The 23,113-nt window shown below is 37.8% G+C and overlaps 2 protein-coding genes across 14 annotated transcripts in view; one reads left to right on the top strand and one right to left on the bottom strand.

The window, feature by feature from the left end:
- The window catches only part of JAZF1 (JAZF zinc finger 1), a 281,117-nt gene extending 276,497 nt beyond the window's left edge, over nt 1-4,620 (top strand). For 5 of the 6 annotated variants that reach the window (XM_036453901.2, XM_036453902.2, XM_045587223.1 and 2 more), the window contains exon 5: nt 2,357-4,620. In XM_036453901.2, the coding sequence (XP_036309794.1) occupies nt 2,357-2,533 (177 nt within the window). In that variant the 3' untranslated portion in view covers nt 2,534-4,620. The remainder of the gene's footprint in view (nt 1-2,356) is intronic. The other variant, XM_036453903.2, reaches the window with a different exon arrangement.
- An 893-nt stretch (nt 4,621-5,513) lies between these two features.
- The window catches only part of TAX1BP1 (Tax1 binding protein 1), a 53,443-nt gene continuing 35,843 nt past the window's right edge, over nt 5,514-23,113 (bottom strand). For 7 of the 8 annotated variants that reach the window (XM_045587214.1, XM_045587215.1, XM_036453894.2 and 4 more), the window contains 4 exons: nt 12,135-12,318; nt 11,649-11,797; nt 7,196-7,278; nt 5,514-6,618 (listed from right to left, as the gene is read on the bottom strand). In XM_045587214.1, coding sequence (XP_045443170.1) covers nt 6,417-6,618; nt 7,196-7,278; nt 11,649-11,797; nt 12,135-12,318 — 618 coding nt within the window. In that variant the 3' untranslated portion in view covers nt 5,514-6,416. The remainder of the gene's footprint in view (nt 6,619-7,195; nt 7,279-11,648; nt 11,798-12,134; nt 12,319-23,113) is intronic. The other variant, XM_045587217.1, reaches the window with a different exon arrangement.

Below are 23,113 nucleotides of genomic sequence, written 5' to 3'. Positions count from 1 at the left end.
ACAGAGAGGAAGGGAGAGGGATAGTTAGAAACATTGATGAGAAACATTTATCAGCTGCCTCCTGCACATCCCCTACTGGGGATGTGGCCGAAATCAAGGTACACACCCTTGACCAGAATGGAACCTGGGACCCTTGAGTTCACAGGCCGACACTCTATCCACTGAGCCAAACAGGTTAGGGCCACTTGCGAAAATTTTAAATGACAGCAAGAGAAAAAGGTGGTAAGGTAGGCCTTAAGTTCTTGGGCCGTGTGTTTCCAAGTGCAGCTTGTTTTTCCAGATCAATAGGGCTGATGTATGGAGTTGGCGGTTTTCCTCAGTCTCACAGCCAGACACGCACCACCATGTACATATTCCAGTGGGGAGCACAGAACCTGGGTCTGTCTGGTGAGCGCCGATCTGGCTTTGTGTTGGACTGGCTTTGGTAATTTGATTTCAAAGCTTCCCTTGCCTAATTACTATAAAAACTCAGGCTGGGATGGAGAGGGTGTGATCCTGTTGGACGTTGCTATGCCTTTTTGCTTCCTGGCCCAATGTTTATTATTGGTCCTGTGTTCCCTGACAAGGTGCACGTGGTCCTGCTGGGCAGGTGTAAGAAAGGCCCTTCTCGTAACAAGTGCCCTGGGAGAACAAGGACAGGAGATGTTGGAATAACCCTCCATCCATAGAAGGGACCCTAGGAGGTGCTCAGTGATATCTGAGCTAATAAATAGGCTATGAGGCAGGCAAATGCATTTGTGAGCCAGGAGATTGCCTAATGTGTTGTTACTATTACTTGGAAAGTTGATCTTTCTCTAATGGTCATAAAACTGTATTAACTCTTCCTCTTTCAAATAGCTTAAGCCCATTACCTTGCATGGTTCTGGGCTGCCTGGCTCCAGCTGGGAGTTCTCACCTGGGTCTCTCGCGGCTGCAGCAAGGTACCAGTGGGGCTAGAGCTGGAAGTTGGCTTCCTTCCATGCCTGGGCATCTGGTGGGGTGGCTGGGCCGGCAGGGGACTGACACGGCATATCTACCCTTGTAATGATTTTAATGGGTCTGATTCTGCCATTGTCCCACTGCAGTGAGCTCTTATCCCTTTAGAAGACTAGTGAGGTGCTTCCTCGCCCTGCACACGGGGATCGATGCAGAAGGGCCAAGAGCAGGTAGGTGTTCAGGGCAGAGGGTCCTTGTGATTTGACTCACTGGACAACCTTCAGACTCCGAGCACCACCACCTGGCCACTATTTGGCACCCCTGGGCTCAACGAAATCAAGCAGGATTCTCTACCAAAACCTTTTAAAGGTACCAGTGAGCATGTGAAACTCTGAGGAAATGTAAATCTGGTCCCACCGTTTAATGGCAACTCTCAACTCCTGCCAGAGGAACTGCGTATTCATTCCCACCAGTTCATTCACTAAATACCAGACTGCTAGATGCTCATGGAACAGCAGGGGAGAGTTCGTCCCATTCTCTGGGAGCTCGCCAAGGGCCGCTTGTGAAGACAGAGCAGACTGTGCCAGAGCGCTCTAGCTGGGTATAGGACCTGGCACAGTGGGACCAGATTCAGAAACAGCCTACTCCGGTGATCTGTGCTCAACAACTTTGTCTCAGGTCCTCTCTCTTCCCTCTCAGTCCCTAATCTGGCAACAGCTGACAGGAATTTTCCAAGACTTGTGCTCTAGTATCACCTCTGCCATTTCTTCTTAAATCTTCCACTCAAGTGCCCTAAGCCCATTTATTCACATCTAATGGGATGAGCAGTAGTAGCTGTTACATCTGTAGTGATCCTAGCCATGGAGTCTTACATAGAATATACCGACAAGCGAGCAAAACCAGTTGCAGAACACAGACATTTTGTGTGCCATGTGAGATCTGCAGGCCAGTTTGAAGTCTAGGGCTCTTCGTCTGCTCCGTGGTCCTTACTGTGAGCATGGCGCTCCCACCACTGGCTTCTCGCAGAGTGGAGCACGGACAGGAATTCCAGTAAGGTAGGATCCGCACACAGCCGCCATTTTATACACATCTTAAAGGCTACTGCCCTGCCCGGTTTTCTTCCTAACTTTTTTTTTCGGAGGGGGGCTGGGGGAAGAGGGTTGGAGCAGCCTGAGGATATTTTTATATAACTGCCCATCGTTAACTTCCTTCAGCGTAGGAAAAAAGATGCAGAGTTGTTTCTATATAGCCCTTGAGTCTCAAACACATACTTTATACACAGCGGGAAGTCGGCCCTCTCATTTGCAGTGAGGCGTGTCTGAATTACCTTGAGGTAGCTGTGGGGGTGACCCCATGTGCACAGCTGCATCCGAGAGCACAGAGGACGGACAATATATAGGCCTCCATCTAACAGGTGGTATTATTTCTGTCTTCTCCACAGAATGTGAATGGCATAAAGTACCATGCTAAGAATGGTCACAGAACACAGATTCGTGTCCGCAAACCATTCAAATGTCGTTGTGGTAAGAGTTACAAGACAGCTCAGGGCCTGCGGCACCACACAATCAATTTCCACCCCCCGGTGTCGGCCGAGATTATCAGGAAGATGCAGCAATAACACGCTGGTCATAACTGTGCCAAGGAATCCTCACCAGCAGTTGCTGATTTTGAAAACAGCCACCTTTTTTCAGGGGAAGCATTCAGCCACCCTTTAAAGAAGTAAATGCATGCTTTAAATTTTTTCTGTAATTTTGGAATGATGTATCTTTGTAGAGTTAATGATTTTGTACATTTGCACATGTAATCATCATATCCATTTTCATTACTTTGATATAAGGTGCTAAAAAAAGCTCTAGGTTCTCAGCACATTTCCCCCAAAACAAATATGGTTGAGGGCATGTCGCATATTGTTTAGTTGTATAGCAGTTGGGGGAGGAGGGGCTGGCACAGAGGTTTGCTTCTCTCCCCCCCCCCCCGCCAAGATTTGTAGTGTGACTGAGGTTTTTTCAACACATCAACTCACTATGTTCAAAACCAAAATAATATCTTCATTATCAAACTGGTTATCATGCCTTACATAATGGAGTTAGTATTTGTGAGTAGAAAGACTTTAGGTAATGGAAATATAAATTAAGAAAGAATGTTTAACATATGCTAAAAATATTTTCATATTTAAATAACATACATAAAAAGGTATGCTTTTCTGTGTTTTATATTATCTTGCAAGTCCTTTTGCCCTTTAAAAAGCTGAAAATCTTGCCATCTGACTTACCAATTATTTTAGTTATAAATGGCATTTTTGTATAATAGTCTGTTCAGTTCACTCATTAATTTAACACATTTATTGAGTGCAAGGGATTCAATTTATGTCTATTGATACTTGCAGAACAAGATACCAATTTAGTGAAATAGGTTTCCCTGAAATCTGTTAGGAAACATTTTGAAATACGTACAAATTTTTGTGTGAAATTTATTTCTATCTTCATCTTTAGGTGAAGTTTTAAAGCACTTTGTAGTTCTCTATTGCCAACAGAGTTAATGTTTTATGTGTTGCCAATTCTTACAACCACTGCCCTAACAAACCTGTGGGTTACAATAAGAAAATTCCAAGCATGGTTCAAAGGGGAACATTTTTGTTAGGCCCCTACTGCCTCCTCTTCATGTTCCTTGTTTTTAGACTATAAGGCACTTTTCCTATCACATTGTACATGTCTGTGTTCCACTGGAAACGTCTGTTTAGCTTTATAAAACAATTTGCCGAAATGAAATTGAGCCTTATTGAGAATTAAGTGCTTTCTTGCAGCAGGTGGTCAAAGAATGACTAATATATGGCCCGTTAGAATAACCTACGTCTGGACCATTCCTGAAGTTTTTCTCACCAACAATACTATCATGCCTTGAGTGTTCTTTTCTCCCAAGTGCTATTCCTTGAACATGAGTTTACCAGTTGCCTAATTATACAATAAAAATTGCTTTGAGGTGGCCAACTGCTCACAAAACTGGTGAGTCGCAAACTTGCATTGCTTACAAAATAACTTTCTTCCCATGTTTATTAGCCAGATGAGTAAGCTTCTATATTCTTAAGTTGTGAATCCCTCATAATGAGGGATTTAAGTATTTATAAAGACACTGCCCTTTAAGCATCTCCTCAGATCTCTGAAGCACGGTCTTAGTCCTGAAATACAGTGCTATTCTGAATATTGGAAAGGGTGATCCAGACAGAAAAGCCATTGGTTGTGCATAAGAAAGCCCCACTGCCTATTTCACATTTACCTGTAATTAACCAAATTTTTTTTAGGCCATCAGTTATTTAGCTTTTGCTCTTTCTAGTGCAAGAAATCGCAGGCTGGATCAGCAGTTCAACAGCTAAACAGCCATAAAATAGTCATTGTGCATGTTAACATTTCTTTCAACTATAAAACAAATTCCAACTTCTACTTGCTTATTCATTGTGACAGTATTACTAAAGATAAGGATGGGAATATTTTGTTATACCGTGTATAGTGAATGTATTGTACCGTGTCTGTGAAAACTGTGCTTTAAATTATATTTTCATATGTTTTGTTTGGGACAGAGCACATTAAGTTTGAAAGCGACAGAGGTTTTAGAACTGAAGGCAACTTGAATCAAAATCCTGTCAAGAAAAGCTGCTTATAAAATATGTAAATGAAATCACATTTTAAATAAACTGTCTCTGGCCCAAAACAAACATGGCTCTTGATTTTCACTAGCATCCATCAGGAAAAGCCAGTACCAAGTTCACAGAAACTGCCTCCTCAGTGCCTTGTTCTACCTTAGGCTGCCTTTCCTTTCCTTCCTCCCACCCAACATCCCAGGATTCAGCATGTAATTTTTTGCTTAATGTTTGCCTAAAAACAGCAAATCAAAATATGGGAGGCTAAAGTGATAAATACACTATTTTACTTTGAGATGGCAACACCACTCTAGCAATGCAGCAATTAGAGAATCAGTAAGAATTCAACTCAGCAATTAACTACTATATAACTATGTATTGTTTTGACCTACTAATCCTTTATCCAACATAGAATACACAATACACAAAGTTCACTCAGAACATTCACCAAGAAAGACAGAGCATGGTCTGAGAACATGCTTTGTATATCAATATTTCTCTGAAACATTCTGCTTATCATGTGACCTTCAGAAAGCCAAAATATGGAGTTCCCTAAACATCTAGTTCCCTAGACTAAAAGACCTTTTTAAAGGAATTCCAACAACAGACAAATTCTGCTCCTGAACACAGCCATCAGTCCTCCACTCCCCAACTGGGCTACTGAAGCACACACAAATTCCGCAACTAGAAACATACAGATGTATGATCAAGTTCATACACTGCACCCCAAATGCAACCACACTGAGTGATAACATCTCACATAGCTAATTTGTTTTGGACAAGCTTGAATATTTTCAGCAGCAGCAGAATAAAAAAAAAAACAATACTTTAAATTCTTAAATTCTTAATAATGATTGATTAAAAGAGAAATACAGTTCAGAAAACATTTTAAAAATTCCGACTAAAAAAGATGTTCAAGATAATACTTAATGAAAACCGATCACAAATGAATTTGACAATAAAATCACCTCCAAAAATGTGTCCTCTTTAATGTTAATGAGAATACTATACATGGCAGAAATACAACTTATTTACATAGTACATGTTTAATCACTGAGAATGTTATTTCAAAATTATATCTAATTAGGAAACTGTGGAAAAGGATACATTTTCTGTGATTTTATGCCACAAACACCACTAGGTAGTAGATCATATAATATGAAACAATTGTACAACATACCTTGTTCCATTTTCCCATTGGATAGAAATATAACTTTAAGATGGCTTAACCATAACTGTTCAGGCTATTCTAAAAAAATTTAGTCACAAAATTAGTAAAATATGCCTTCCCTTAATTCCTAAAGCAAAATAACTTCAAATATGAAAAGAATATTTGCCATACTGCAAGCATATGTGATCTCATTCTAAACAAAGCTCCATTTCTTAAGAGGCTTAAAAAAAATCATTTCATGGGCTAAATTATGCAAATTTCTGTATTGAAAAAAGAATTACTTTGCAAGACTATTATGATAAATGCTTTTTATTATTACATAATATTTAGTAGTCATGCTCAACCAACAAGTTCAACAGAAACTTGTATTCTGCTAAATAATTAACTATAATATTTTTTTTTCCCAATGCAGTAACATTAGAATAATCCTTGTTTCCTTTAGTCATATAATTTTACAAACTGGGGAAATAAATGAAAATACAAACACCCAAGAACTTCTTTTCTTAAGCAGGTAAGATTAAAAGAGGTTAAAATTATATTTGATTCACCCCAATTCTAGTAACACCAAACTCAAAGTAGATCTTGGTCAGAGTACAGGAGAGGATGCACAGAAGTGATTACCTGCGGGCTCCTAGTGGTCTATTTGAGATGATTTTTTTAAACTGCCTAACTGTATTAACTCAAAACAAAAAGTAACTAATCAAAATTTAAAACATTCTGATCAAAATGGGTCTGCACATGTCTTTCAAACCCTTGCTGGTCATAGTCAGGAGGGAACTGCTCGCTGCACATTGGGCACACCTTCCAGTGACTTTCAACATGTTCTTCAAATTTGCATTGATCATAGTTGGGAGGGAACATTAATTCACAGAGGGGACACTTCTTGTGAACATCAAAGCTTAAAGAAATAGGAAAATGAAAGAATTACATATTTCTAATATATATCCAACAACAGTATTCTTCAGAATATGATAAGGCTACATTTATCTATTAATAGTTAAGCTGATACTCATACTAAACAATTTACCTTGAAAGTCGTTACTCTAGAAACCTGCTTCTAAATGGTTGCTACTGACAACTGTGTAAACCATTTATAAAGCCTCTAAATTTATTTTCACATTTAGATCGACAAAGAAAACCTTTTTCATTCAAGTCCCCCAAATATAATTACATTATGTGAAATGAGGCTTAGTGACAAGAATTCAATTTTTAACCAAAAATGCTACTGATAAACCTATAAAAAATTAATACATCTTATCATTCCAACACTGTTCATTTGAGCGTGTCCATACACTGGTTCTCAAAGGATTTTGTGCATAAGCATCACCAAGAAGGCATGTTAAAACACCAAGAGTTTTAAGTTCAGAAGGAATGAAGTAGGTCCCTAATCACATGCATTTCTAACAAGTTGGCAGAAACCAAACTTAGAGAGTCATGTTCTATTAACTCACATTTTACATAAAGAGAAAAATTACCTGGAATCAAAGCAGAAGCCTGCTCCATGCCCATGCAAATGCTGGCTTGGAGGATCAGGAGCAGTGGGCACATTCTCATCCTCCTAACAAAAAATAATTTAGCAACTTCTTAAGAAGTGAAACAAACAAGTTTTTTAATTCAATCAAGCATAGTATAAAGAAAATAAGGCTGCACTTTTTAAATTTTCACTTCTATTACGAATTAGATTTTCAAAGTACAATTTTTTACAGAATATTTCACTGTGGGTGAAGTGTTCCCGTCTTGAAATAAAAAGCAGTATTTAGTGAAATGGAGAGTATGCCACACCTGTATTTGTGAATGCAGTAGAGATCAGGAGACTTTTTTGAACCTACATGTAGGGAACTTTCTTTTTATGATTCCATAAAAATCTTAACACTGCACTATTTTTTCCTGTTACTCTCGTTTAGTAACTTAATCTGCAAGACAGTATCTTCTTTGACAACTTACATTCATTGCAAAATATACAGAAATTATAAATAAAAATTAAATCTGAGTGAGAGGAAGCCAAGATGGCGGCATAGGTAAACACCTAACTGCAGCCTCACACAACAATTTCAAAAAATATAAAGTGGACATTATCCAGAACTACAGGAAAGTTGACTGACTGGAAATTCTACAACTAGAAGGAAAGAGAAAACCAGAAGGAAAATCAGAGGAGCTGTAAAAGCCTAAGGTACGGAGACACGGTGCACACGTGGGGAGAGGACGGAGCCAGAGAGGAGGGGGAGACTGAGTGCCTGGTTGGCATTCCCTAGTGGGAAGGAGATAAAAGCTCTGTGCTGAACCCCAGTTATGGGCGAGACCCTGGAGTCCCAGGCTCATACAGAGGGATTCCAGGCTGTAAGGCGGAAACTCAGGGGAGCGGCGAAAGGCAGAGCCCTAGAGTGGCACACATTGTGCACAGAGGAGGGACTGTTGACTGTGCCGCTGGATTGCCCTAGCGGGAAGGAGACAAAAGCTCCAGACTACACTGAACCCCACTTCCAACTGCACTGAACTCCAGTTCCGGGCTTATTGGGGGAGAGACTAGAATGTCCGGTAGTGGGCCAAAACTCGAGGGCACCTTTCTCTCAGAAGTGCTTGCAGCGAATACCAAAGGACACTGAGGAACACTGAGACTCAGGAACCTCATAGGGTGGGGCTGACAGGAAGCCAAGGCTGTAGGCTCCACCCTGAAACTCCGCCCCATCCAAGCTGAGCACAGAGGCTTTTGAATAAGGCTGTCTCCTGGCATAGACACAGCTGATCCACACAGCCAATTGGCCTGGAGGTCAGTTCCTCCCAGTGATACCAACAACAATTAAGACTTAACTATGAAAGACTGTACACACAGTCCACAAAGGGGTGCGCCAAGAGGTACCACCTCAAATAACTGGGAGGCTGCCCCACTGAACCATATAGGACACCTTAACCAACTCAGAGAAGCAGCAAAAATGCCGAGACAAGGAAACAGATCACAAACGAAAGAAATGGGAGGACAAAAAGCGACTGGATATAGAGTTCAAAACCACGCTTATAAGGTTTTTCAAGAATTTCCTAGAAAAGGCGGGTAAAATAAATGAGACGAGGATATGAAAAGGGGTCAACTAGAAATAAAGAACACATTGTCTGAAATAAAAAAAATATTATAGAGTCCTAAAAACAGAATGGAAGGTCGCAAGAATCAAGTCAAAGATTTGGAACATAAAGAACCAGAGGACACTCCTCTGCAGAAGCAAGAGGACAAGAGAATCCAGAAAGTTGAAGATAGCGTAAGAAACCTCTGGGACAACTTCAAGTGAACCAACATCAGAATTATGGGGGTCACAGAAGATGAGAGAGAGAGATACCGAAATCATATTGAAAGAAACAGTGAAAGAAAACTTCCCCCATCTGGTGAAAGAATTAGACTTACAAGTCCAGGAAGGGCACAGAACCCCAAACAAAAGGAATCCAAAGAGGACTACACCAAGACACATCATAATTAAAATTCCAAAAGCAAAAGACAAAGAGAATATTAAAAGCAGAAAGAGAAAAGCAGGAAGTTACCTTTAAAGGAGCACCCATACGATTGTCAACTGATTTCCCAAAAGAAACCATGCAGGCCAGACGGGAATGGCAAGAAATATTCAAGGTGATGAATAACAAGAACCTACAGCCAAAAATACTCTACCCAGCAAAGCTATCACTCAGAATCGAAGGCCAGATAAAGAGCTTCACTAATAAAAAAAAGCTAAAGGAGTTCATCACCGCCAAACCAGAATTATATGACTTGCTGAAGGGGGTTCTTTAGGAAGAGGAAGAAAATAGATAAAAATTATGAACAACAAATATGTAACTACCAACAAGTGAATCTAAAAATGAAACATGTCAATTACAAAAAGATTCCACTTATGAGGTACTGAGATGCTCAAGATGCCCTGAAGGGAGAAAGTTTGGGAACCTTTGCTTTGGCCTGTTTGATTGATTGATGACTGATAGATGGTTGAAAATCACAGCTTCTATAAGCCAAAGTGATGTGGCTCAAATCCTGACTATACCTCACCAGCAGTGTGATGTGAAGCAAGCCAGTTAAGCTGGCTCACAATGCCTCTCAATAGAAACAGGAACAGCTCCTCACAGGACTGCTACAAAGAACAAATAAGTGAATATATTTAGAAAGCTAAACATTAGCTGGCAAAAGAGCTACAGAAATGTTTGTTGCCATCACCATCATAACTTTGTTAGTTATTGCTATTGCAATTATTAAGTAAGAGGGAGTCATAAAAGGTTTTTGATCTGATAGCTGACCACCATTTCTAGTATAGGAGGATATGGCAGGAACAGGCCATTAAGAGTGGTCCACCTCAACCCTGACTCAGAGATGCTGGGTCCTGTGGCTGTTTATCACTCCAGGGAACAGAACCAAAGAAAAGGAACAAGTCAACTCAAACCTGTTTTCTATATTCTAACTAAAATTACTCAAATACTTTAGTTGCAATTGTTTTTCTTTGTTTGTTTTAATGACAAAAATATTTTTATATGAAGGTCTGAATGTACATAAAAATAAATTTCTGTGTAATGCAAAAAAATCTTATTGCAAAATATAATTACCCCAAGGTGTGCCTATTAAGAGCCCTTCCATATCGTCACCAAATCTAATAAGCATGTCAGCAAATGAGCACAAGCCTCTAACACTGCTTCTCATGGGTTTGCAGAAGGGCAAAGCACACAGATCAGAAAGAACATTCTGCTAATTAAACTGAAGCAGATGACTACGGGAGAGAAGGGCTTGTCACATGTAACATCTGTGCCAAGAACGATCAGATTAAATATGCAAAGTGTGAAATAAAGGTTTGAAAAAGCAGTAAGATGATACTCTAAACCTTAAATAGGCTACAGAAGTTCTGACAGTTTTCCTAATTATTCCCAGTAATGGACACAGGAGGTCAAAAGGCAGAAGAGAGAAATACATTTTTCTCCATTATGAGTGTTGAGCACTAGGGCTAAAATCATGTCTGTCTGAACACTGATCAGTTTCTGCAAAGGTTAATAGCAATTAAATGCAGCAAACTAGATTAAATGAGAAACAGGTCATGATACCACTGTACTTGCAAAGATCACAATAAAGCATTTCTTTTAAATTCTTATTAATGCATAAGAAATTCAGAAGGAGCTGCTATGAGGAAAAGAACCTATTTATTAAATAAAGAAATCCCTTAAATGAAATAAAAAGAGACACACTACATAAACTAATTTAATTATCAGTATTGCGTTGTTGAGAGATTAAATACTAACAATGTCTAAAAGAAAATTTCTCTGAAAAAGAATACATATACTTCCCTCTTTTTTTTAAGCTAAATAGAGTCCACCTTAAAATTTAAAGTAAATTATTGGGGGTATAAGTGCTAAAATGAAAAGATGCACACTACAGCATAATATCATAATACTTTGCTTCTTCCTGTCTACTATAATACATCTGCATCAAAGGATTACTGTAAATTACTTCATAAAAATGAAGATTAAACTATCTGTGACTATACTTAATAATACTGTACTGTACATTTGAAGGTTGCTAAGAGTACATCTTATGTTCTAATAACAAGGGGGAAAACTGAAAAACAAATGTCATTAGACTAATGGTGATCATTTCACAATATATACAAATACTAAATTATCATGTATATACCTGAAACTAATATATTGTCATATGTCAATTTTAATTAAACTTTCTGTTAACATTTTCAGGTCAGTCTCCAAACTTACTATTTTATTTTAGTATAAATCCTAAAGCATAAATATGAAGCATATTAAAAGCTGGTCTTTCAAATTTAAATACAAGCAGGCTTTTTAAAAAATCAAGTAATCATGTGTACACACAAGAACATATTTTCTCAAGACACCCATGACCACATAACTCTCTATGTAGGAGAGAAAAAAGGGACAGGCTCAGAAAATGGAAATTCTATTTACTTTACTATCCTCAGGGTCTTCTAAACCATCAGGCCGACTAAGGTTTCGAGCAGGCTGGCTGCAGACAACATTATCTTCCAGGCCCCAAGAGGGTACTCTCACAGGTGGCCTTTGGATTTCATCTGGGTAAAAAGCACCATCTGCTCCATCTGAAAAAAATGTTTTGCAACAAGGGAAGGGTAAAAGCTGGTACTTAAATTAGAATTGCTGTATATAGCTATGACAAACAATATAAAAAAACATTATAGCGCATCAAAAAAAATATCTATATTTTTAACCCAAGTGACTCAAAATAAGAACTGTATGCAATAAACAGATTATTCATTCATGGCATATCACTTTGGGATGAAGCCAGTAAGTGTTAAACATTAAAACTATGTTTCTATTATAATTGACTGTACCAGTAGTTCTCTAATCCCACAAATATATAAACAAAACAAAAGTCCTCCAAATTCAGCTAACCCAAACTAAAAATATTGTAATAACCTCTTGTCTCCTGTGTTGCATAAGGATTACCATATTGCAGAACTGGTTGTGTATGTGGTACTGCAGAAACATGACCATTTTGCTCTGAGCATGTGTTGAGCCCCTGAGAGATCTGCTGAGGATTCCGGGAATTCTGACCTTCCATGTTCCCTTCTGCTTGGTTTTCCAGAGTCCTTTTAAGTTCCTAAAATTAACAAAAACGAAGGCAAATAGACAAAGTAATCAAATACTTTATAACAAGGGCAGCATTAAATATTTAGCCAAAATATAACTGTAAAATTATTTCCCTATTACAGTAGTTCCCCCTTATCCAGTTTTCCTTTCTGTGGTTTAGTTGACCATGGGGTCAACCACTATCTAAAATATGGGTGTCGAACTCAATCAGAGAAGGGGCCAAAATCTAAAATCCAGCCTAAATCGCGGGCCGAATGGTTTACTGAACAGTCATAAACTGTCATTGTGATGGAAACACAGCAGAGTGCAGTGATGACAGCGCGGTGCGGGCCACATTGCAAGGCCTGGCGGGACGGATTTGGCCCGCGGGCCTTGTGTTTGACACATGTGATCTAAAACATTCAATAATGTTTTAGATAGTAAACAATACTTAAGATTTAAATTGCACATGATAAAATCTCATTCATCCTGTTCTGTACTGCCTAGTACAAGAATCATTTCTTTCTAGCATATCCACTGCCGACATTAGACACTTAGTAGCCGTCTTGGTTATTAGAATGTTATGGTAGTGCAGTGCTTGTGTTCAAGTAATCCTTACTTTACTTAATAATGGCTCCAAACTTTACCACAGAAATATGGGGGTATAGGAAACAACTATCACTATCTATCTATCTATCTATCTATTATATCTATCTATCTATCTAAGCCTAAGCGATCTTTATGACCAAACGACCAGTTGCTATGACAAGCACTGACCACCAAGGAGCAGACACTCAACGCTAAAGTTGCCCCCTGGTGGTGAGTGCGCTCCCAAGGCCCACCTCCTGCAGTCCCTTTCCCCCAGCCAGCCAGGCCCAAGGACCCAACCCACACACGAATTCATGCACCGGGCCTCTCAGCATATAATATAGGCTTCAACACTATCCAAAGTTCAGGTATCCACTGGGGTCTTTGTATGTACCCCCCGAGGACAAGTGGAGAGACTACTGTAATTTAAAGTGTACACTTAGGAAGGTTGGTTATAAACTTCTCATAATGCCTCTTCCACATGTAACAAAATCAGAAAGCAGCATAAAGCCTAATAAATTTTAAAATTTATTGGTGCCAAGAAAGTGCCCTTTTTATTGAGCTGAGGGAAAACTGAATTTCTTAAAAGCAGTTAATAATCAAAAGCCAAAAAGCCACCCCATATTATTCCCCTAGTAAATCCTATCAAACAATTAAGAAATTTATTTGTTAAATACTAATTCAGGTGGGAGGGGGATACTACATGATGACTTAGTGGGTTTGTCACAAGAAGCAAATTTAGTTTAACATCCAAAAATCAATGTAATTTACCATGTTCACAGGCCTAAGGAATAAAACATATTTCCATAGATGCAGAAAAAATATTTTACAAAATTCAAGTCATTCATGACTTAAAAAATAAAAATCTCACCGAAACCAGTTTGGATGGAGTGTCGGCCTGCGGACTGAAGGGTCCCCGGTTCAATTCCGGTCAAGGGCATGTACCTTGGTTGCGGGCACATTCCCAGTAGGGGGTGTGCAATCGATGATTCTCTCTCATCGATATTTCTAACTCTCTATCCCTCTCTCTTCCTCTCTGTAAAAAATCAATAATATATATATAAAAAAATAAAAATAAAAATCTCAACAAAAATCTATATAAAAAGAAGTTTCCTGGTCTGATAAAAGACATCTATAAAACCTCTAGTTAACCTTAATGGGGGAAAACGGAATGATACTACCTACGATCAATATTGGCAAGGTTGTCTGCTCTCGCTACTTCTATTCAACACTGTACTGAAGATTCCTTTTTTAAATTGATTTTTTACAGAGAGGAAGGGAGAGGGATAGAGAGCTAGAAACATCGATCAGAGAGAAACATCGACCAGCTGCCTCCTGCACACCCCTGCTGGGGATGTGCCCACAACCAAGCTACATGCCCTTGACCGGAATTGAATCCAGGACCTTCAGTCAGCAGACCGACACTCTATCCACTGAGCCACACCGGTTTTAGCTGTACTGGAGATTCTAATCAGTGGATTAGGGCAGACAGATTGGAAAGAAGTAGTACCGGTAATACTATATTCACAGATGTTTTGATCAGAGAAAATTCTAATGAATCTATTAAAACTAGAAGAATGAGTAAATTTATTAGCACGGTGAGTAGTACACATGGTCAATATGTAAAATAAATTCTATTTCTACACATAAGCAACACACAACTTAAAAAGGAAAATTTTGCCAAAACCGGTTGGCTCGGTGGATAGAGTATCACCCTGCGGACTGCAGGTCCTACGTATGATTCCGGTCAAGGGCATGTGCCGTGGTTGCAGGCACATCACCAGTAGGGGGTGTGCACGAGGCAGCTGATCGATGTTTCTCTCTCATCCATGTTTCTAACTCTCTATCCCTCTCTCTTCCTCTCTGTAAAAAAAAAAAAAAATCAATAAAATATTTTTAAAAAGGAAAATTTTTATAATTCCATTTCTATTAGTATCAATAAAATTTACTTAGAAATAAATTTCCTGAAAGATTTGCAAGGCCTATACATTAAAAACAAACATTACTGAAAGAAATTAAAGAGAGCTTCAACAAATAGAAAAATATAGCACATCCATGAACAGAAAACTTAATATTTTTAGGCTTTTAATTCCCTACAGTAGGGGTGTCGAACTCAATCAGAGAAGGGGCCAAAATCTAAAATCCAGCCTAAATCGCGGGCTGAATGGTTTACTGAACAGTCAGAAACTGTCATTGTGATGGAAACGCAGCGGAGTACAGTGATGACAGTGCGGTGCGGGCCACATTGCAAGGCCTGGCGGGACGGATTTGGCCCGCGGGCCTTGTGTTTGACACGTGTGCCCTACACATTGATCTATAGATTCAATGCATTCCCAATCACAAATCCTCTGAGGCATCTGTATAAATTGACAAGCTGATTTCTAAAACATAGTTAAAAAAAAAAAAAAAAAAAATCACAAAGGCCCTGAAATAGGCCCTTCTCTAAAAGCAGAACAAAGTTGGAAGGCAACTTGATTTCAAGACTTATCACAAAGCTACAGTAATCAAGAGAATATAGTATTGGTATGAAGATCAGGGATTGGCAAATTTTTTCCCATAAATTGTCATATACTAGATATTTTCAGCCTGTAGGACACATGGTCTCTGTGAGAACTATTCAAATCTACCAGGATCCCTAAGTGATGGGCATGGCCATGTGCTAGTAAACGTTATTTAAAAAAAAAAAAAAAAAAAAAAAAAAAAAAGCCACAAGACTTATTTGGCTTGTAAGCCTTAATTTGTGACCCCTGATATAAATCTTTTCTATTAACAGAACAGAATCCAAAAATATACTTATGCTTTTAGTCAATTAATTTTCAAGAAGATGCAAAAGTAATTGAATGGAGATAAAAATGATCTCTTAAACATATGATGCTAAAATACTGGATATCTGTATACAAATAAACCAATTTGGACTATATCGTACCATATCCAAAATTTAGTTTTAAATACATGATATTTGAAATAAAGCTAAAAGTATAACTACTGGAAGGAAAATCTTTGTAAACCTTGAGCTATGGAAAATTTTAAGATAGGACACTTATAGCATGAATCTCTAAGAAAAATACTGCTAAACTGTACAACTTCAAAAGTAAAAACTATTGCTCTTCAAAATATATATTTTTTAAAAGGAAAAAGCAAGTCACAAATTAGAAGAATATATTTCCAAAATATATAACAAAGGAATTGTATTTGGAATATATAAAAAACCTTTAAAACAAAATATAACCAAGAAAGAAACAACCAATTAAAAAATAGGTAAAAGATCTGAACAAACATTTCACAAAAGAATATATACAAATAGATTCTTATATATTCTTACAGAAGAATGTATGAAATTATTATAAATATAAGAACATGAAAAGATGCTCAACATCACTAGTTATCAGGAAAATTAAAACTAAAACCACAATGAATTAAACACTACACACCCACTAGAATGACTAAAATTAAAAACTGACAATACTAAGTGTTGGTGAGGCTATGGAGCAACGGAATGCTCATCCAATGAAGTTAAAATGCAAAATTATACAGCCATACTGAAGAATTTGGCTGTTTCTTAAAAACGGACACCATATAATCCAGGAATTCCTAGGTATCTACTCAAAAAAATAACTATGTCCACAAAAATTACTGTATGAGAATGTTCATAGCACCATTATTCATAATAGCAAAGTAATCCAAATGTCTATCAGCTGATAAAAGAATTAATATCTGTGAACTGGTTAATGGTTCGATTCTGCATGTTTCATTTATATGAATTGCTAGAAAAGATCATACTATAGCAAAAGCAAGCAGATCGGTGGTTGTCTTGGACAGGGGTTGCTGGAGGAGTAGATTGCAAATAAGCAGGAGGAATTTTGTGCAGTAATGGAAACATCCTATAATTTGAATCTAATGGTAGTTATAGAACTATGTATTTGCCAAAAACTTATCAAATTGCACATAAAATGTATTTATTTTATTACATGTAAATTGTACCTCAATAAACCTATCTTTAAAAAAATCAAACACAAATATATATTAATAATGGGGGAAAAAATAAAAAATTTCACCTGTAAAGTAAAATTAAGCTGATTTTGTTGACTGTCATCCCTTGGGAGTAGAGACAAGACTCTATGTTAACTAATTTTATCTATATAAATGTTCTTAAAATGGAATAACCCATCTTTGAGAAGGCTGACAAACACAAAAAATGCAAGTCAATTTAGGTGTGAGAAGTAATACAGGAATTAAAAGTTCCTCCAAGTGGCTCTTTTGAAGTTGATTGGAACGTTGTTCCACACACCAAAAGGTTGGGGGTTCGATTTCCAATCAGGGTGCATACCTAGGTTACAGGCTGGATCCTCAATTGGGGCATGATTGAAGTGGGAGGCAACTGAGAGATGTTCTCTCCATCCACTCCCTTAAAAATCAGTAAAAACATACACTTGGGTGAGGATTTTTTTTTTTTTTAAGTTCCTCCTAAACACATAAAAAGTACAGAAGACATGTGTAACATTTTGCAGGATTGGTAAGTACATGATATAGACAGAGCACAGGATGAAGAGTGGGAGAGATGCATGAGAACTAAAAAGACAGGTTGGGGGCCAAATGTGCCAAATCTATGTCATACAGTTTACTACAATGGGCCTAATAGTTCTTTGAACAATAACAACGTGGTAAAATGGTCTTTGTAAGGTTAATCTAGCAAAGCTATACTGGGCAAAGTTGGGGGGGGGGGGGAGCATGACATCAGACTGACCTAATTTGGTCATCAGTTCCAACACTAATTACCCTGAGAAACTTACCTTCTCCAAGCCTCAGGACTACTGAGAAATGCAAGGAGTGTTTAGAACACAACAGTCTCTCAATAGAAGCTCCCTTATCTCCTGCTATGATTCAAAATTCGCAAATATGCTATTTCTAGTAACTCAGAATTGTGAATAGAAAAAAAGAGAAAGAAAAAAAATATTTCAAAGATGATTTGAGAAAATAGAAAAAGGGTACAAAAACAGCAAAAAAGTTAGAGATGATAAAATACTTCTGCAAAAGTTTAGGCAAATTAATTAGAGGAGTATGGTTTAAGTTATTCTGTGGGCAAACAATAAAGTACTTAAATGGAGTCAAGGGTTTCATCAAAGACTTATATGCAAGCACTGGTACAGTCGAGCAACTTCATTGAGAGTTCTGACCTAATAAAGCGTTTACTCTAAATTAATATCCTCTCCTCTACCATAAAAAATACATAAATCCTCCACAAGTAGGATGCAGGGTAAGAAAAGGACCAGTAATAAGCAGCTTGGACTTCTCATGGGGGAAACTGGAGGCGGGAAAGAGACAGCCAAAATAGTTATGGTTAGGTTGTATGGCAAATGTGAAGTCTCAACTCTGAACTTAAGATTCTTAAAATTGCATTCACAACACCCCTGCCCCCAAAGTTCATGTTTAGAATTCGGGAGATCCATAAACTTAGACGGGAGGGAAATTTTATATAATTTCACTAACTTCTGATTGACATTTAGCATTTTCTTTATGAATGTATGGTGGTCTATGTTATTTTTATAAGGTCATTTCTTCAGGGTCATTATTTAATCATCATGCTATTATTGCATTTCAGTAGAAATGCTGTATTTCTACTAATCTATAATAATAAAGGTATAATATGCTAATTAGACCAGACAGCCAAATGACCTTCCAGACATCCTTCTGGACAAAGCCGGGGCTGCAAGGGCCAAGGTAAGGCACCGTGGCTGCAAGGGCCAACCCCCTTGCACAAATATCATGCATCGGGCCTCTAAAGATGCATACTAATAAGTGTGTGTGTGTGTGTGTCTATGTGTATTAATAAGTATTATATATAAAATGAGTGGCCAGATTATTGTGATCTCTGAATGCATAATAATCTGGCCAGTAAGAGGGTGTGTGTCTATGTGTATTAATAAGTATTATACAATATATAAAATGAATGGCCAGATTATTGTGATCTCTGAATGCATAATAATCTGGCCACTCAGAGGGGTTTGTGTGTGTGTGTGTGTGTGTGTGTGTGTGTGTGTGTGTGTATGGGGTCCAGCCAGCCTGATCAGGGGGAGGGGACATGGGCAGTTGGCCAGCCTGCCTGATGGTCGAACTCCTGGTTAAGAGGACAATTTGCATATTAGCCTTTTATTATGTAGGTTATATACCGAGTGGCCAGATTATTGTGTTCAAAAATCATAATAATCTGGCCACTCGGTGTATAAAAATGCTTCCATTCTCAGATGAAAAGTAGGTCATATGGAAATATAAAAATGATAATTCAAAAAAATCACTAATCAGGTATCTGATATTAAGAGACATTTGAAAAAATTTTAATTTAATATTTTTTCATTTTAATCTTTTATCTGGCAACAGTTAATAGAATATATCCCAATATTTTTACCATTATTTGCTATTTGCCTTTTGCTTTATTATTTTCTTCACTCTTCCCTTTTCAAATTTCTAGTAAAGGGTTTTATGAAGAGCAGCTGAATAGAATGAAGATACAAAAATGGCAAATAATTCTAAATATTGGTTTTGGAGTGACATGAAAAGATAAGATCCTTAAGCTATTAAGTAAATTTAAATTGATAAGGGTTTTCAATCATAAGAAATACATTAAATCACTTCTTAGTATTAACATTTATTTTTTAAATATATTTATATACTAGGGAGCTAGTTTATCTTAAACTAGAATTAGTTTCTTTATGTTCAATAAATATTTCATGATGAGTATCTACCATGTGGCTACTAAGGCACTGTTCTTGGAATTTGGAAATAATTAAAATAGACAAAAATTCCTGCCCATATGAAGCTTATATTCTACAGTAGGTAAGATGGACAATAAAAAAAAAAATAAGTAAAATACAATGCTATTAAATGGTGATAAATCCTTTTTTTTCGTTTACCTATCGATATTCAACTAATGGTTAATTATCACTAGGTTCATTCTGGGCACTCTGCCTGGGTCTGTTTTTAATGCTGAACAAAAGGACTTAGTCCTAACTTCGTAAAGAATTGGGGTAGAGGTGAGGGTTCTGAGAAAAACTAGGGAAGAAGACAAAATTAACCCTTTGCACTCCGCTGTCCCCTCTCAGGGGACATCGGAATTCTAGCATATCACTCAGATGTCCCCTCTCAGGAGACACTGCAGTTTATTAGTGATTACGGGGAATTGAATTAATTCAACGCACCCGCCACAAAGTAGCGTCGAGTAGCTGGTAGCCAATGTCCAGAATGGTTCGGAGTGCAAAGGGTTAAGCAAGGCCTTGGAATAGCACATAAAGATTATTTTTAAAACCATCTTTTGAAATAATATAACACTATAGTGTCACCAGCAAGAAAATCACGAGTAACTTAAGACAGCAGATAGAAAGCAAACTGGCCCTACACTAATGCATTTTATAGGGTGGGATATTAACTGACAATAAAACTGCTGATTCCAGTACATTTCTTATAACAAACATTTATATAAGCAAATGCTGTAAATTATGTTTGCCCCATTCATATGTTTATTCATTCAACAAATATTTAATTTCAAACAAATAAACACAATTCCTGTCTGCATGGACCTTACAATTAAGCAGAAGAGAAGGTAGATGTTAGATAAATAAGCATATATTAATTTCAAATTATAATTAAATCCTATAAATAAAAATACAGGTCTATATAAGCTGGGCTTGCCAGTGGGCTCATGGCTGGTGAGCGCAGCAACAGTGATGGCGGCCTCTCCTGCCTCCCTGGCAAGCCCACATCCTCCAAAGGGTCTCTGACTGCGAGAGGGTGCAGGCCGGCGAGTGCCCAGCCCCCCGCCCAAACATGAATTTCATGCACTGAGCCTCTAGTAAAAAAAAAAACAAAAAACAGCCAACACAATTGCCATCCGATGTGAAAAATTATACCTATTTTGTTGTCAAATTGGCAAAAAAAAAAATACATTTTTTGGTGTGCCACATGATATTTAGTTATTAGTTTATGTCTACCATGAGATGAAAAAGATTGAAAGTCTCTGTTTGAAGCCACTAAGTTTTGGAGCAATTTATTATACCATATACTTAATACAATCATTATATTACTTTCCATGTGTGATTTTAGCCATTTATACCAAAACAAAATTTATAAATGGTTACAGCCATTCAGGACTGTTTCTTTCTTATTTTTTTTTTTAAAGATATATTTTATTGATTTTTTACAGAGAGGAAGAGAGAGGGATAGAGTTAGAAACATCGATGAGAGAGAATCATCGATCAGCTGCCTCCCGCACATCCCCTACTTGGGATGTGCCCGCAACCAAGGTACATGCCCTTGACCGGAATCAAACCCGGGACCCTTCAGTCTGCAGTCCGACGCTCTATCCACTGAGCCAAACCGGTTTCAGCAGGACTGTTTCTCTTTCAAAACCATGTATGAAACTTAAAAAAAAAAAAAAAAAAAAAAAAAAAAAAAAGTGTGGTGACTGGTGACTGCTTCTAGCATTATCTCTAAGCACAATATATACTTAAAAGTTAGGTTTCTTATTAGCAATCATGGAAGTGAGACCGCAGAGCCACCTGCACCTGGGGTCCCAAGGACACAGCTGGCAGAACACCAGATAAGCCAACCACCAGAATGTCACCACCCTCCATTCCCGCTCAAAAATAATGGCAGTTTTATCTTCCAACTGCTTGCTTCTCCTACCCTAACCTGGAAAATTCCACAGCCCGTCTTCTCATGAAAGCCTGCTTTGTCCCCAGCTTATAAAAGCAGCCACACTGAGCCAGCCTGAGCCAGTTCATGGCCTGCCTTTCTTCTGCGCTGCCACCTTGTACTCGAGAATAATCTTAATAAATCTGTCTGGAAATTTCTCTAGGGCCTCCTCTTCATTTCTCTCTTGGGGAACCCAAGAACCCAAATGTTGGTAACAAAAGTAAATATGTATTTCAAATAGCTGTCTTAAGCATTTGAATATACATATCCAACTTATCACATCTGATTCAATCATCATTTTAAATCTACAATACAGCTGACCAAAACTTATGCCAAAAATAAAATTTTTCTTACTCTACACTTGCGTTCCTATGGCATTAATTATCCTTAATACACTATTTAATTACAACAGTCTTTTTTTAACCCACTTGCCATTTTGTGTTACCACACACTGAAAGTGAAAGAGAGGAGAAAAGAGAGGAAGGGGGAGAGAAAACTAATGCAAAGTAACACAGGAACACAATATACTGAGAGCCTAGTGGACAAAAACAAAACAAAAAACTGCTAACAATCTTGAATTCTATTTGTACTAGGTTTCCTTCTCATAGTGGTATGGTGCAAGCAATCCTGAAACTTATTTTACATGGATTACTGGATTTAGCAAATAAATAGATATGTTGACATGGCTCGGCACCAGGATTCTCACTGTGGATGAGGTGTACAATAGCAATCTAGGAAGGCAAGGAGGAACCCTGTGAACCTGGACTGTAACTCATCTAAAATGTAAATGTTTCCTAGTTCTGTCCACTAAAAGAATCTACAAGCAATAAACACAAGTAAAAATGTGCACACCTAGGTCATTGTTTTGATTTCTAACTACCATTTCTCATTAGTAAGGAATCACACACAACTCCTTGAGGAAATAACTGCTTTCAGAGTGAGACCAGAGCTTTTTTTTTCTTTTTTCTTTTAATAAAATAATAGCTAATCCAAAGATGAGGTAAGAAATGTACAAGATGAGCTAAACTATCTTGCAGTGCTAAAAAGTAATGAAGTGCTCAAAAAACAGCAGCATTCTTTTGATACTTAGATATATCAGAAAAACAGTTTGAAGGTGCCTTCCTACCAAATCTAAGACTATGTGAACATCTTGGAATTTACTGAATCATAAGATTGTCTTGTTCATAACAAGTCCTTTTAAACTTTAGACCACCCTAAATTCATGCAAACAAGATGACTACTGGTGGACCCTCAGATAGATTCATAGGAGGGGCTCGTCAGCAGAAGGACTAAGCATATTACAGAGAGCTAGAAATTTTAGGCCTTACCAGGAATGGGAGGGAGGTGAAGACGGAGTTAAATTATTTTGCCAATAATTTAATCATACTGTGTACTAAGACGCCATATTAAAAGCATTTACACTAGGTTTGGGGAGCTTCCAGTTGATGAACACATCATTATGCTAAGAGTGCCACACACCTGACAAGAGAGCTCTCTATCCTCACCTTACACTATGTTTCTCTTCCACTTGGCTGTTTCTGAGCTGTGCTCTT

Source organism: Pipistrellus kuhlii, unplaced genomic scaffold (assembly GCF_014108245.1).
Source record: "Pipistrellus kuhlii isolate mPipKuh1 unplaced genomic scaffold, mPipKuh1.p scaffold_m20_p_26, whole genome shotgun sequence".
Taxonomy (NCBI): Eukaryota; Metazoa; Chordata; class Mammalia; order Chiroptera; family Vespertilionidae; genus Pipistrellus; species Pipistrellus kuhlii.
This window is presented reverse-complemented; position numbering and strand designations above follow the sequence as displayed.